This window comes from Candoia aspera, chromosome 3, assembly GCF_035149785.1.
Source record: "Candoia aspera isolate rCanAsp1 chromosome 3, rCanAsp1.hap2, whole genome shotgun sequence".
NCBI classification, from domain to species: Eukaryota; Metazoa; Chordata; class Lepidosauria; order Squamata; family Boidae; genus Candoia; species Candoia aspera.
The window spans coordinates 47,481,740-47,494,373 of NC_086155.1; the positions used below are offsets into that span (position 1 = coordinate 47,481,740).

The 12,634-nt window shown below is 40.2% G+C and overlaps 2 protein-coding genes across 2 annotated transcripts in view; one reads left to right on the forward strand and one right to left on the reverse strand.

Moving 5' to 3' along the window:
• LOC134493202 (chitotriosidase-1-like) overlaps positions 1–12,634 on the forward strand; it is a 124,397-nt gene that overhangs the window by 37,140 nt on the left and 74,623 nt on the right. The window lies entirely within an intron of this gene.
• On the reverse strand, positions 1,198–6,180 carry BTG2 (BTG anti-proliferation factor 2). Its single transcript, XM_063297562.1, has 2 exons — positions 5,799–6,180; positions 1,198–4,165 (listed from the first exon to the last, which is right to left on the reverse strand). Exons 1-2 carry the CDS (start codon positions 5,971–5,973, stop codon positions 3,828–3,830), a joined length of 513 nt encoding a protein of 170 aa, XP_063153632.1. The 5' UTR covers positions 5,974–6,180; the 3' UTR covers positions 1,198–3,827.

Consider the following 12,634-nt stretch of genomic DNA (forward strand, 5'->3'; position numbering starts at 1 on the left):
GCTATTGTCACAATTTACAAATAACTCTGGAATTTCTGTTTGGGGTTTTGTGTGCATCAAAAACAGGTTTTATTCAGAATTCATTCATATACTACTTTAAACTATTATTTGTTTTAACTATGGTTAAAGCCAATGTCAGTATTGCACACAAACAAGATATGGCTTTTCTGGTTAACTCCTAATCTGTACTTTTTTTTTTTAGCTGCTGTTGCCTTGTACATTATTTAGCATATTGGAAGGGACACTAAAGCAAACCAGGGATGTGCCAGGAAACCATAAAACTTCCACTCGTATATCTTGTCTCTCCTTGTGGGGAGAGATGGGAGTGATAAAAATTTGATAAATAAATAAATAAATGCTATGCCACAACTATGATCAGTAAGTGAGCTACAAACAATGATGTTAAATTGTGATGCACCAAGTAATACATTTCTGAAAGTAATCTCACTTTTTTTGTCTCCTGCAAAAAAAGAACATTCTGCAAAGAACATTCTAAGAGTCACATTTTATAAAGTTGCAAACAACCTGAAGCCCCAAGGCTGATTATGTGTATTTCAACTATTCCCAAACATCTGATCTAAGACTTCAAAAACCTGCACAACCAGCTTGATCAAAGACCACAGCAGGCAAAAAGTTTTAAAAAGTATTCATCTTGCAAGACATTATGTCTGTATAATATTTCCTTTTGATTGATTCAATTATATATAGACTAAATTATGTGTACTAAATACAAAATTATATGTACTAAATACAAAATTATATATATTCTATAAAAAAAAACCCTTCAGGGAATACTCCTACAGTCCTTGGGAGATCAGCTGAGGGCCACAGAATGCCACAGACCTCCATCAAAGCCAGAGAGAGAGGGTGGCCTTGAATTTGCAATCCTACGTATCTTTGCTTTCCCAACACACAGTAAACAAGGGCCAGCACTTGATTTAGCAAATTTCATTCCCATTGGTTTCTACAGAAGAGAAATTAAGTTAAAACAAAACCTCAGACTAAGAAAGAAAAAGGACACACACACAAACACACACAAAACCCTACACCCAGCAAATTAGCAGAATTTAGGAAATAGTGATTCCTCTTCTTTGACATTCCCCACCTCCACATGGAGACAATTGCTTTCCCATCCCAATGTTGTTCTTTAGGAACTACGTGAGTAGGGCCTGTTTTTATAAAGAATGAGCCAATCCCTTTGATTTTTCCAACTATGTATTTAAATTGCTACATTTTTATTAAAGTATCAAAAGTGTACATTTCTCAATATATCTGTACATTTTGCATATAAAAACACCATTGTACAATAATCATCCCTCCCCCACACAATAGCTTACAAACTTGGTATTATTTTCACCAGTTATGAAACTAGGTCCCGCTCAACAGTCCAGCTCAAGTTTTGCAAACATCTTTGAAAAGAGGAGGCAAAAAAAGACACACACTCACACCCCATAGGCAGTTTCTAGTACAGTTCTTCAGCACTCATTATGTCATAATCTGAAGGCAACAAAGAGCACACATCAATTCACAGCTTTTACATGCACAAGTTACACAACAGATTGGGTCCAAATTTGGTTGTCTTAATGTGACGAAAGAAAGAAAAGAAAACCTTAACACTCGATTCAATGCCAAGTGTAACAGCATGATATTTGGTAACCTCTTCTGTTTCTCTATCAACTCTTCAAGGATATTGGGAAAGAAAACCAGAGGAGATAGAATAACAATTTGGTTTTTACAGAATGCTTCAGTGGAAAGGAAGGACTAAGGGGAACCATCAAGATACCTTTATCAGAGTTGCATTGAGCATGCCAACCTGGTTACTGGTATTTGGGAAATTCCGAATAGAGGCAGGGAGCACAGCTAAACAAACTTTTGTTGCAGGCTATCTTACAGTTCCCACTCCTATCGGGTTTTACGATACCAAAGAAGGAACAAGGCTCTTAGGCAGACTTTGAACAGAAACTTTTCTTGAGAGGGGAAAGCTACAGTGCAGAAAGTGTTCCCCTTTGTGCCACCAAATATTGCACAGGTCTGCTAACGGAGTGGTGGCACTATTTTTTTTTTTAATCTCATAGGGGAACTTAGTGCTTTACAGCCTTTGCAATAACTGAACATAAGCTCTGGCCTACATAAAACAAAAGCTTTTCATAGTAAACTGGAAGGAATTAGATCAGTGTTTCCCAGCCTTGGCAAGTTTAAGATGTGTGGACTTCAACTCCCAGAATTCCCCGGCCAGCATTCCCAGGGAATTCTGGAAGTTAAAGTCCACACATCTTAAACTTGCCAAGGTTGAGAAACACTGAATTAGATGGACAGCTGTACAATAGTGGCTACCATTTCAAAGTTGGAAAATTGGGGATACAACTAAGTTTTTCTATGCAAGCCACTGAAATGAATCAGAATTTCACAAGATGATTAACCATACCCTTGCACAGCTCTCCATCTCACTAGGAGTTGCTCAGGAAGAGAACAACCTGGGGCAGATCCATGCCTTTCCCAAAAAGGAATAGTAATGTGTTCTTTTTTGAAAAAGAAAAAAACCTTCACACCCCATAAAAGATATGCCACTGCAGGTTTATATTGCCTACTCAGACCTCTGACTATTCAAGGACATTTTAGGAATCATCTGAGCAGTATTCAGGAGCAAAATGAATAGTCATTTTGCAAACAGGAAACTTTCCCACAAAAACAGCTCTTCCTCCGAGTGCCCAAATTTTAGGATCCATATTGCACAGTATCTGAGAACTCAATTTGCAACAGGCTGAGGAGGAGCTCTGGAGAAGCAAACAAAGAAAAACCAAGCCAATCATGTGCTCTGAAGATTTTTTGTTTTTCAAAAAAGTTAAGTGCCCTGGTTATATAATCACTTCTCCGCAATAATTATTGGCAGCATTGTCAGGAATTCTACAAGATTGTATTAAAGGCAGTGGAATAGACAAAACTGTGGTGAAGGCATGTTTCCAGCAGATAGATTTTGTTCATATTGGCCTGGCCATTGCACTTTTGCTGTCAGGAGTTAACTGTTAAGAGTAACCAGCTAGCCAGTTACACAGGCCACATCCTGAAACCCTTTTACCAACAAAATTCCATCATCAGAAACCACATGTTCAGGCACCAGTAGGAATATTACTTAAGCATGAAATTTGGGATCAAGTGCAGAAAGAAAACAGGTTTTGGTGCAAAATGATGGTCAGACTTTTAAAAACCCACCACCCACTAGACAAAAAATAAAGTTGCTGTAGTTGTGACTGGGTGTCTAAGCAAAATGATTATGCCATAAAGCAAAACAAAACCATTGCTAATTGGAACAGAATATAAAGCTGGTGATATAGTGGCTTGTCAGTATAATCAGATGAAAAGAAACATTTTATGGAAAAAAGCGCCACAGCTAGAATGAGGTCATGCCATCCTGATCCACATGCACAGTTCCTCACTTTACTACCATCCTGGCCTGTAGATTCACAGTTGTAGTAGCATTTACCCCATTGTTAGTCACTGTTTAAAAGTGCTATGCCCTGCCCAGCCCCCTGTACTTTTATTTCCAACCCTGCATTTCCCAAAAAGGCAGGTCAACATTCCAGAATTGTCATCCAACACTAATTAGGTAGTTATTGGCTTTTTTTTTAATAAACTTGTAAGCTTGCAAACAGCTTTTAAAAGGCACCTTAGCACCACTCTACAGAAGAGCGGTACCTGCTATTGAATTTCATTTTGGATTTTCTTTTTTAAAAAAATATAAATAGCTCTTCATTTTTTTAAAAATACATCCTCAAGTTGAGGTATACAGTAGCCCATGTCTTGGCAATGTTACGGATAACAAGGAGTGCTTAGCTGGAGACGGTCATCATGTAGTTTTTGGAAGGGCTAGTGCGCCCCAGCATCATCTGATTTTTGCAGGTGAGCATCCCGTAGGAGCTCACTGGTGCTGCTGATGCTTCATACAGAACGCAGATGGATCCATCCTCCCCTATTCGGTAGGATACTTCATAAGGGTCTACCCAGAGCGTGAGCTCACTAGGCAAGAGCTGGTACAGTTGCTGAAGGCTGAGTCCAATCTGGCTAGCTGCTTTGCTGATGATAGGGTCCATTTTATGGTTGATACGGATGCAGCGGTAGCCAGACCCTTTGAATGGTTTCTCGGGAAACCAGTGATGTTTGTAATGCTCTGCAAAAGAACAAAAAGGAAATACCACAAATGGTAAGAGATCACTAGGGTTAATGGCCAAACAAGAGATAGAGTACATTTTACACACAAAGAAATGTTCAGCTAAAGTTGGTTGCAGAGTGCCTTTAAAGAAAAACGCAGAGAGGCTCACATTACGAGTTTTGGGTCTGATCTAATCAAACTCTCATTCTTTTCTAGCAATATAATATCAGAGTTCTAGAATCACAGATCATAAGGGTGGAAGGGACCTTAGAGTTCATCTGGTCCAACCCCCTCTCAGTGTAGGATCCACTAGAGCATGTCTGATAGACTGGTATGAGGTCCCTCTCTCCCTTAAAGAATGAGGGCACAATGTAGAGTTAAATTGTTGGTCCAAAAAAAACAACAACAACCAATCATTTTCCAATAAGAACAGTAAAAAAAAATCCTACTCACAGACCAACAAATAAATCCAATTTATCTGAAACATGGCAGTAAACAGCCTTTTTAAATCAAATGACCCAAAACTCAAAAGCCTGGAGTGGAAGAGTCCAAATGGTCAACTAAATGCATTAGCCATACAATTTCAGTAATTATTGAAAGCTCCTTAGCAGACAGTGCAATTAGCATATAGCCAGAGCAACCTCCTCCGCACTCCAAGTATACAGCTCTATCCCATAATAAATTTGGTTATGAAATCCTTCTGAGTATATTTTATACTTAATAGCACAATAGTGCAACCAGATGAAGGGATCCCTGTAACATGAGACTAGTCACAGTCTTAAGCAGCGCTGCACCTTTCCCCTGACCTGGAAGTAAGGCCTGCTGAACAGAATTGTGCTATAAGGGGGGGAAAAAAACCCTTCAGATATGACTTTTAAGACTTTGACAGAGCAGCAATGCACAGCCCTTTCACTCTCATCCCAGGGCTTCAAATGACTTGTAGAACAGTACTCTTCAACTTCTACCAGCTTCAGAAGGAACAGATATGCCCACCATGCAAGATCTTGTGCAGCTGATCATACCAGTCCCCAAACAAATCCTCAGGGGCTTCATCTGCATAAGATCTAATTACTCTTATGCTCTACGCTTCTCCCTTTTGTTTTGCTGAGCGTCATGCCTCTGCAAAGTAGCTTGCCAATGGACTGTAAAAGCCTTCATCTAGTTTCCTTGAGCACCAGAACAAAGAGCATTTTTTTCCAGTCTAATTTAGGACAGAAAATTTCAATCCTCAGGCTTCAGTGCAGCAATCCCCAACGTGGTGCTTCTAGAAGCACTGGACTATAGCTCTCCTGATTCTCATAATGTTGGGAAAAAAACTTTACCTGGGCACAGCTATTACAGGAAAAAAAAATATTTTAAAGAATGCATTGCTTTTTTAAAAAAAAACTCCAATTGAAGAGGGACATGTCACAAGCTAAAGGAGAGGCAATATTGAACGCTGAAAATAGCATTAAAGTATTTTGAGTGGTAGAGGGGAAACTCAGAGATGAGACTAATTAAATTAAAGTGGGGGGGGAGGGAAAGAAGAAAGAGAAAATCCAACGGTCCAATGGATATCCCACTTTTGTCTAGGAGCAGAAAAGTTAAGCTTGATTCCCCGGACTTGGCCAAAGATCCCTCGAGCCCACTTCAGGGAGGCGCCGTCTCTCACCTGTAAGCGCCTCTTCAAGAGCCGCACTGAAAACCTGAAGCTGCTGCTCACTAACGCAGCCGCGGGTGCGAAATAGGCTGGACACGAAGCCCACGGCGGCGGCGATCTCCGGCACCATATCCGCCCGGCTGCAGTTGTTAACGTAGCTTCCATTCCAGCGCTGGCCTTGGCTCATGTCTGGCTTCGTCCGTAGTTAGGTCGGTGCCCTTAAGGCTCCGCAGTGCTTAGAGAAAGGGGACAAACACGGAAAGGATGAACCAATGGGCCGGTCCGTCGGTTCGTGGCTGACCCGCCAGCAGCAGGAGCGACTGCTTAACGATGGGTTTCGAGAAGGCTTCTCTCACGTCCGCCACCCACCTTCTATTTGACATGCTCCTACTACAAACACGACTCTTAATAATCTTGGAAATCGCAGCCGTCACTAGACGGCTCGCTTCTGATTGGCTGAGCTCTCCTTGATATGCTAATAGGTGACCTCAGCAGGGTGGAAGTAGTGACGCGAGTGCTGGGAAAGTCACGCCTTGAGAATATGGTCAAAGCAGCTGGAGGGAGGAGGGAGGAGGGAGGAGGGAGGAGGGGGGAGGGGAAAGCGCCTGCTTTGGGGCTATTTATAGGGCTTTGCCTAGCAGGGGAGCTGTAGCATTAAGGGAAGAAATTGTATCTTGTCACAGGCGCACTAGCGCTGATTAACAGTTCGACAAATGATTACTGTCGCTACTTATTAGCAAAAGACCCCAGGGAAACCTGGACTTTGTCATCGGTTCCCCATTCCCAGACAGAAATACATTAATGGCATATCGTCTGTCCGTTCACTAGAAAGACCCGTATCTTTGTAAAATAGAATAGGATGGACCTCACAGCAGCTTGTGCTAGAATACATCTGTTAGTCTTTAAAGAAGCACAACAGTCTGCCCTCGTATTTCTTGTAATAGGCTCAGGCTGCTGCTGCTGCTTCTCAAGAAATTATTCCTTCAGATCATAGTTTAAAAGTATGGGAATAAGGTTCAGCTGTCCTTTTTCATTTTTTAAAGAATAAATTGTCAGGGGAGATACTTTTAGTTTAAGTTGTATTCATGCCTTGCTTTCCTTGGAACATTGCAGCATGAATTAAACCACTTGTAAATGACAAATAAGCAATTTTATATCTGTAAAAGATTATGCCATTTGAAGCTGAGGTTACAGTTGAATGCTATACATTTAAAATTGCACTGGAAAAGCTGCTTAGCCCATCAAGCTGAGCACAGGCACAAAATGTAACCCAGAATTCAAGTCAAAAAGCACAGTGCCTGATCATAAACAGTATTAGCATAACGTTAGCTTTATGCTTTTGTTTGTTTGTTTATGCTCAACCTTTCTCCCACAGAACTCAAAGTACGAAGTTCTTCCCTCATTATACACCTCAATCACCTTGATTGACCAGACTGGCGCCGGACAGAGTCCTGCTGGTTACAACTCGCTTTCCGATTGTCTCAATTCCTGGCTTTTCTTCTCCAGCTTCTGCCAAAGTCCTTGACTATTGGATCTTCCCATCTCTTTGGAGGTCAGCTGATAGGTCTTTTTACAACATTAGGTAGGTCATTGCACAACAACACTATAATGGAAGTTCCACTGAAAAAATGATTGGCCAATCTGGACCTTAATCTTTTAAATCCTCTTCTGACATGTTAACTTCTACCAGAAGAATTGCAAATATTACATCCATTGATTAGCCATATCCCATTCTGACAGAGTTTGATTCCCCAGACTTGGCCAAAGATCCCTAGTCTGTCTTTGTCTAAATACTTCAGTGATCCTGTCAGGATACATTTTTACTCTATATCAGGGTTTCTCAACCCCAAGGTTCTGCGAGAGGTCACTAGGGGTTCCCTGGGAGATCACAATTTATTTAAAAAATTATTTCACATTAAAGAGGTAAGTTCACATTAAAGAGGTAAGTTTCATTCTTTATTTTTAGTTTAAGAACACTGTTCATGCATATATACAGGCATACCCATGAAACAAATATAATAATTTGGTAACTTCTGGCCTATATCTGAGCCTGAATGTGCAGGGGTTCCCTGAGGCCTGAAAAATATTTCAAGGGTTCCTCCAGGGTCAAAAGGTTGAGAAAGGGTGCTCTATATGTACAGTATTGCATTTTGACTATTTCTCTATCTCACCACCACCAACCCCTTTTTATTGAATGCTCAAAAATGCTACCAAGGGGCTGAATATTTTCAAACTATGCTGCTTCAAAAACAATTATAATGAATATTATCTCCATCCTCTGCAGGCCAGACTATATTTGTTTTTACTAAAAATTTGCTTTTGGGATGAGTATTTTTGTGCACACCCTTATCTATCAAGTCATAAACTAGAAATAGACACAATAACAGCACAGCCATGTATTGTGAAATCCTGAATAGTTTCCTCCAGATGACCAAATAGGAACAGAATACAGCATACAGTGTCATTCTGTACATGTCAACTCAGAAGTAAGCACCTTGCATTTAAAAATATTTGCTCCTGGATACATAAAGTGTTCCAGCTTTCTTATGATTTTTTCTCCTGTCTTGATTTCTTTCTGGCCTATTTGCCACCTCATCCTAAAATTAATGAGAACACAAGTGTTTTGGTCTTGAACAGACATCATGGAAACTTTCAGTATTAGAAGTAACTGGATTTAGAACCAGAAGTTCATATTTTTAGACCTCTGGGTGACAGTTTGCCTGCTGGATTTGTATTGGTGCCATGCTAACAAGGAGTTGGTATGGGTTTAGTATATTTACTGCAGTGGAACAGTTGAAATAAGAGCAAAATGAGAATCTGTGCAGAATGACCAAATTCGAGCTACAAAGTTTATTTGTGTCTCTTCAGGACATTTCTAATCAATTTCTTTTTATTTCTTCCAACCCAATGGAATGTTGGAAATAAAATGTAAAGAGGCTCAAGACTCTGTCCATTTGTCTGTCTTTTGGCAAAATAAGTCTCTGAAAACTGAACAGAAGGGAGCCAAGGTTGCTGTAAGTGGAGAAGCCAGCAAAAGAAAGATTGAATTTTAAAATGGGCCAGATTGGACCAGGAGTTGTGGAGAAAAAAATCAGGAAAAAAGTCTTCGGGTGCATTTCTGTGGGAGAAGCAGTTGGACAGCAGCTTGGAATGTTGCTGACTGCTCCATTCTAAGTCCCCCCTCCTCCCTCCCAGTCAAAGGACTCAGAGTAGAGCATAGGCACCCCCCCCCCCATTCCTTTGTCCACACATACATACAAGTAACACAAGGAGAAAGCAGAAACACACATACCTGCACAAAACTCTTTGTTACACAGAGCAAAATAGAGATTCCTGCCATATCCTCTGCTGGTAAAGGAATCGGGGAAAAAAATCCCAGTAGCCAGACATTACATGATTTTCCTACCTTGTTTAAAAAGAATCAGTGAGCAGGTGGGAAATGAAGCCATTTAGTGGCTTGCTAGAACCACTGAAATGGAGCAGAGTTTAACCCAGCTGAGAAGCTGTGCACAGAAAAAGAATATTATTAAAAATGGCTTTAATGAGCATGTCAGAGAAACACAGGTTATTGATCTTACACACTTAGCCCTCCCAGGCATAAAGAATCACACAGACAAATATAAGTAAAAGAATTCTTACTGACTTTATTTTTTGGTCCAGTTACATCCATGTTCAGTGGAAAAGATGAAATCTTTGTTCTTCTTTTGTCCCAAAACATAATTCACCCTTAGCCCTACAGCTGCTAAGAGCTGCATGGAAGAAAGGGGCAGAATTCTCCATCAAGGCCCAAGCATGTGGCCCTGATGAAGAGAGCAGCATCCATGCTGCCTGTTCAACCAGTGGAAGAAGGAGGAAGAGAGAGAGAGGAAGTGGGAGTGGCAGCAAACAGCTTCCTCATAGCCCAGAGAGTTTGCATCCTAGAGCAACCATCCATATGCTAATGAGGCATGCTGGATTTGCCAGGGCTTCCAACAGGAAATACATTTATTCCCCAACCAGAGTTGACCAAAACATTTTGGAAGAGTTAGTTTTTCCCCTGTGCTGATAAAAATATAATAATGCAAGACACAAGAGTATGGTACAGTATGGTACAGTATGGTAAGGTTGGGCACATTCTCAGCAGACACTGCCTTTTCAATAGGCTTATTTTCATAAGAAGAAAAACCCAGAAGCACCATACTGAAATGCAAGTATTGCAGGTCATCTGTCATAGAATCCAGCAACCAACTAATATTATACCACCACATCAGAACAGGTAGTGTCCTAACAGCCAGGAACCACGCTGAGACAAGGAATAGGTCTCTAGTGTTTTATTACTGCTACATTAGACAGAAAATCCTAACAAGCTGAAGAAGCGTGGGAAAAACCCAGACAGATAAACCCCAAAAGTTAAGGCAGGACTGATCTGTGTCTCTTTGAATGGCTGCTTAACTCCTCAGTACTACGCATGCATTTTCCCCCCTGGATAGGGGCCCCCTCCTGCTCACCATCAGTACTCATGACAGGTAGTGTGTCCTGACTAAGCAAAGACCACGTGAGACGAGAAGAAGTCTCTAGTGTTTTATTTACTGCTGTTGTAGACAGAAAATCCTACCAAACTGAAGAAGCATGGGAAAACCCAGACAGATAAACCCCAAAACTCAAGGCAGGTCTGTTCTGTGTCTCTTTGAATGACAGCTCGAAGTCTCTAAACTATGCATGCGTTTTCCCCCCTGGATAGGGGCCTCCTCCTGCTCACCATCTGTATTCATGACATAGTGGTTTGGGGTGTCAAAAGAGTTTTGGGTAATCTGTTGCTCTTAAAACAATCACAAACACTCTGTGTATACAATAATGGTGACTGCAGATGAGGGAAAGATACCCATACCAGTCAATTTCAGATCATCCTCATTAAGCAATAGTGCAGAAGGGTAGCCCTAGTTTTCCTTCCCCCATCCATTCATCATCTGCATCACTGAATTGGAGGTATAAACCATATCTTTCATTTTAACTAGCATTGTCTTTGCAGTCTTTGCAATGAACCAAAGGATTAAATTCATTTAATGGCTTTGTACTTTAAATCGTAGCACTCATGGGAGGAGTTCATGTAAGCAATTACAGTGAGGACGTTGACAGTCATCAGTTGAGGTTTCTTGCTATTTAGGTTACATTTCTACCAGCAGCACCTGCAACTTGGGCTTTGAGGTAATAGTATGAGTCACATACTATTACTATAGTGTGACTTGATCCTGAGATGTGGCAACTGATTGGTTGAGCTTCCATAGCTTGTAGTGCATAGATTCAATTTTTTAGACTTGTGCCACCAAAATTCTAATTCCATCAACACAATTCTGAGTTGCTCTTACATTTTTTTCTGTATATTTAGTACCAGCAAACAATGAACCATTAGAGATTTCTAACTCAATATAGTATACTTAAAAGGATTCTCACCTCAGCATTTTGTTTTATAATCCTCTTTCCTCAACATGCCTTAAAAAAAACATTCTGCAGAACATTTTCATCTGATACAATACTACCTTGTTCTCCAGTTCCGGTTTTTCTTTCTTCCTTTTGTCTTTTCTTTTATTTAATACAGATGTATTTCTGCAAAAGCTCTAGTGTGGGTAAAGTTTTAGGTTGGCATAAAGGCTTTTTACCCCCCTCATTGTCAGTAGAGTATATGATGTTACATTTGAAAGCTTTAAGATAAATAGATATAGGTAAAGGTCATAGATGAAATATGAAAGCTCTATAATATGGATCTCATTGACCACTTAAAATGGCAGGAAACCTAATTGTGGATAAGCCTTGAAAAACAAGTGGTTTTTTGTATGTTTTATCTGTGAAAATAAACCTTGTTTTCTAAAGGGGCAATTCTATGGCAAGATATGCTCACCCATACAGTTTATAGTAATCTGGGAGTAAATTCCAATAAACTCAAAGGGGCTTTTTTTGGATAGGCCTGCATAAAGTGATGGAATTGCACAATGATGCTCTATTTACTGAAATGATGGAGGAATTCTGATGTAAACGGGAATGCTTTTTAACATAATTATTTTTTTAAAAAAGCTTGCTTGAGGTTGGAAAATTATTGGACTGAACTGTGGTTAAAAATCTCTTCCCCCTCCCCCTATCAACCACTACCCACTCTCCTTCCTTCCTTCCTTCCTTCTTTAACAATTTTAAAATATCAGTTTACATCAACAAATCAAACTGGCTCTGAAACCGGTTCTGCTGGGGGGAGGGGAAGAGAGTCACTGCAACTGAGTTCATGCTTGTAATTTTGTGTCTGTTTACCAGCCAGACCAGGTTTAAGGCTGGCTTAGCTGGAGTCACTTATAAATATCAAAGATATTATCTGGTTTTCAAACTGGGGTCAGAACACAATGACAACAGATCAGGTCATAAGCTGTAGCAAAAAGAAGTCAAACAATGGTAAAATATATATATACTATAGAGATTTTCTCACTGCCTGTTATTTCATGCTTATTACATTTATCATGTATCTTCATAGGAACACTGCTTAGAAGTGTTGTTTTAAAAATAGATCAAATTCTTACCAGTTTAAAAGTGTGTGTGTGTGTGATATCAGAGGTAGGCAGTTTACAAAATTTGCAGGACAAGTCTTGGCATGCTTAATACGCTTCTAGGTAAGCATATATAGGATCACAGCCTCATATATCGGATCACAGCCCGGCTGGGGGAAGGCAATACCCTTCAGCAAGCTGAAGCAGCTCATCAAGGTGGGTTGTTAGATTCGACATACTTCTAGTAAATGTTCTTGAGATTTTTAGGAAGAAAAGTTTTACTTGATGCCTGAAAAAAAATAAAGTTTGGTGCTAGAGTTTAATAACTCTGGCTTGTATTTT

Excerpts from the sequence above, each read along its gene's own strand:
- BTG2 (XM_063297562.1), bottom strand. The coding sequence starts at position 5,973 with ATGAGCCAAGGCCAGCGCTGGAATGGAAGCTACGTTAACAACTGCAGC. Across the intron at positions 4,166-5,798 it reads TCTTGAAGAGGCGCTTACAG|AGCATTACAAACATCACTGG; the intron begins GTGAGAGACGGC and ends GTTCTTTTGCAG.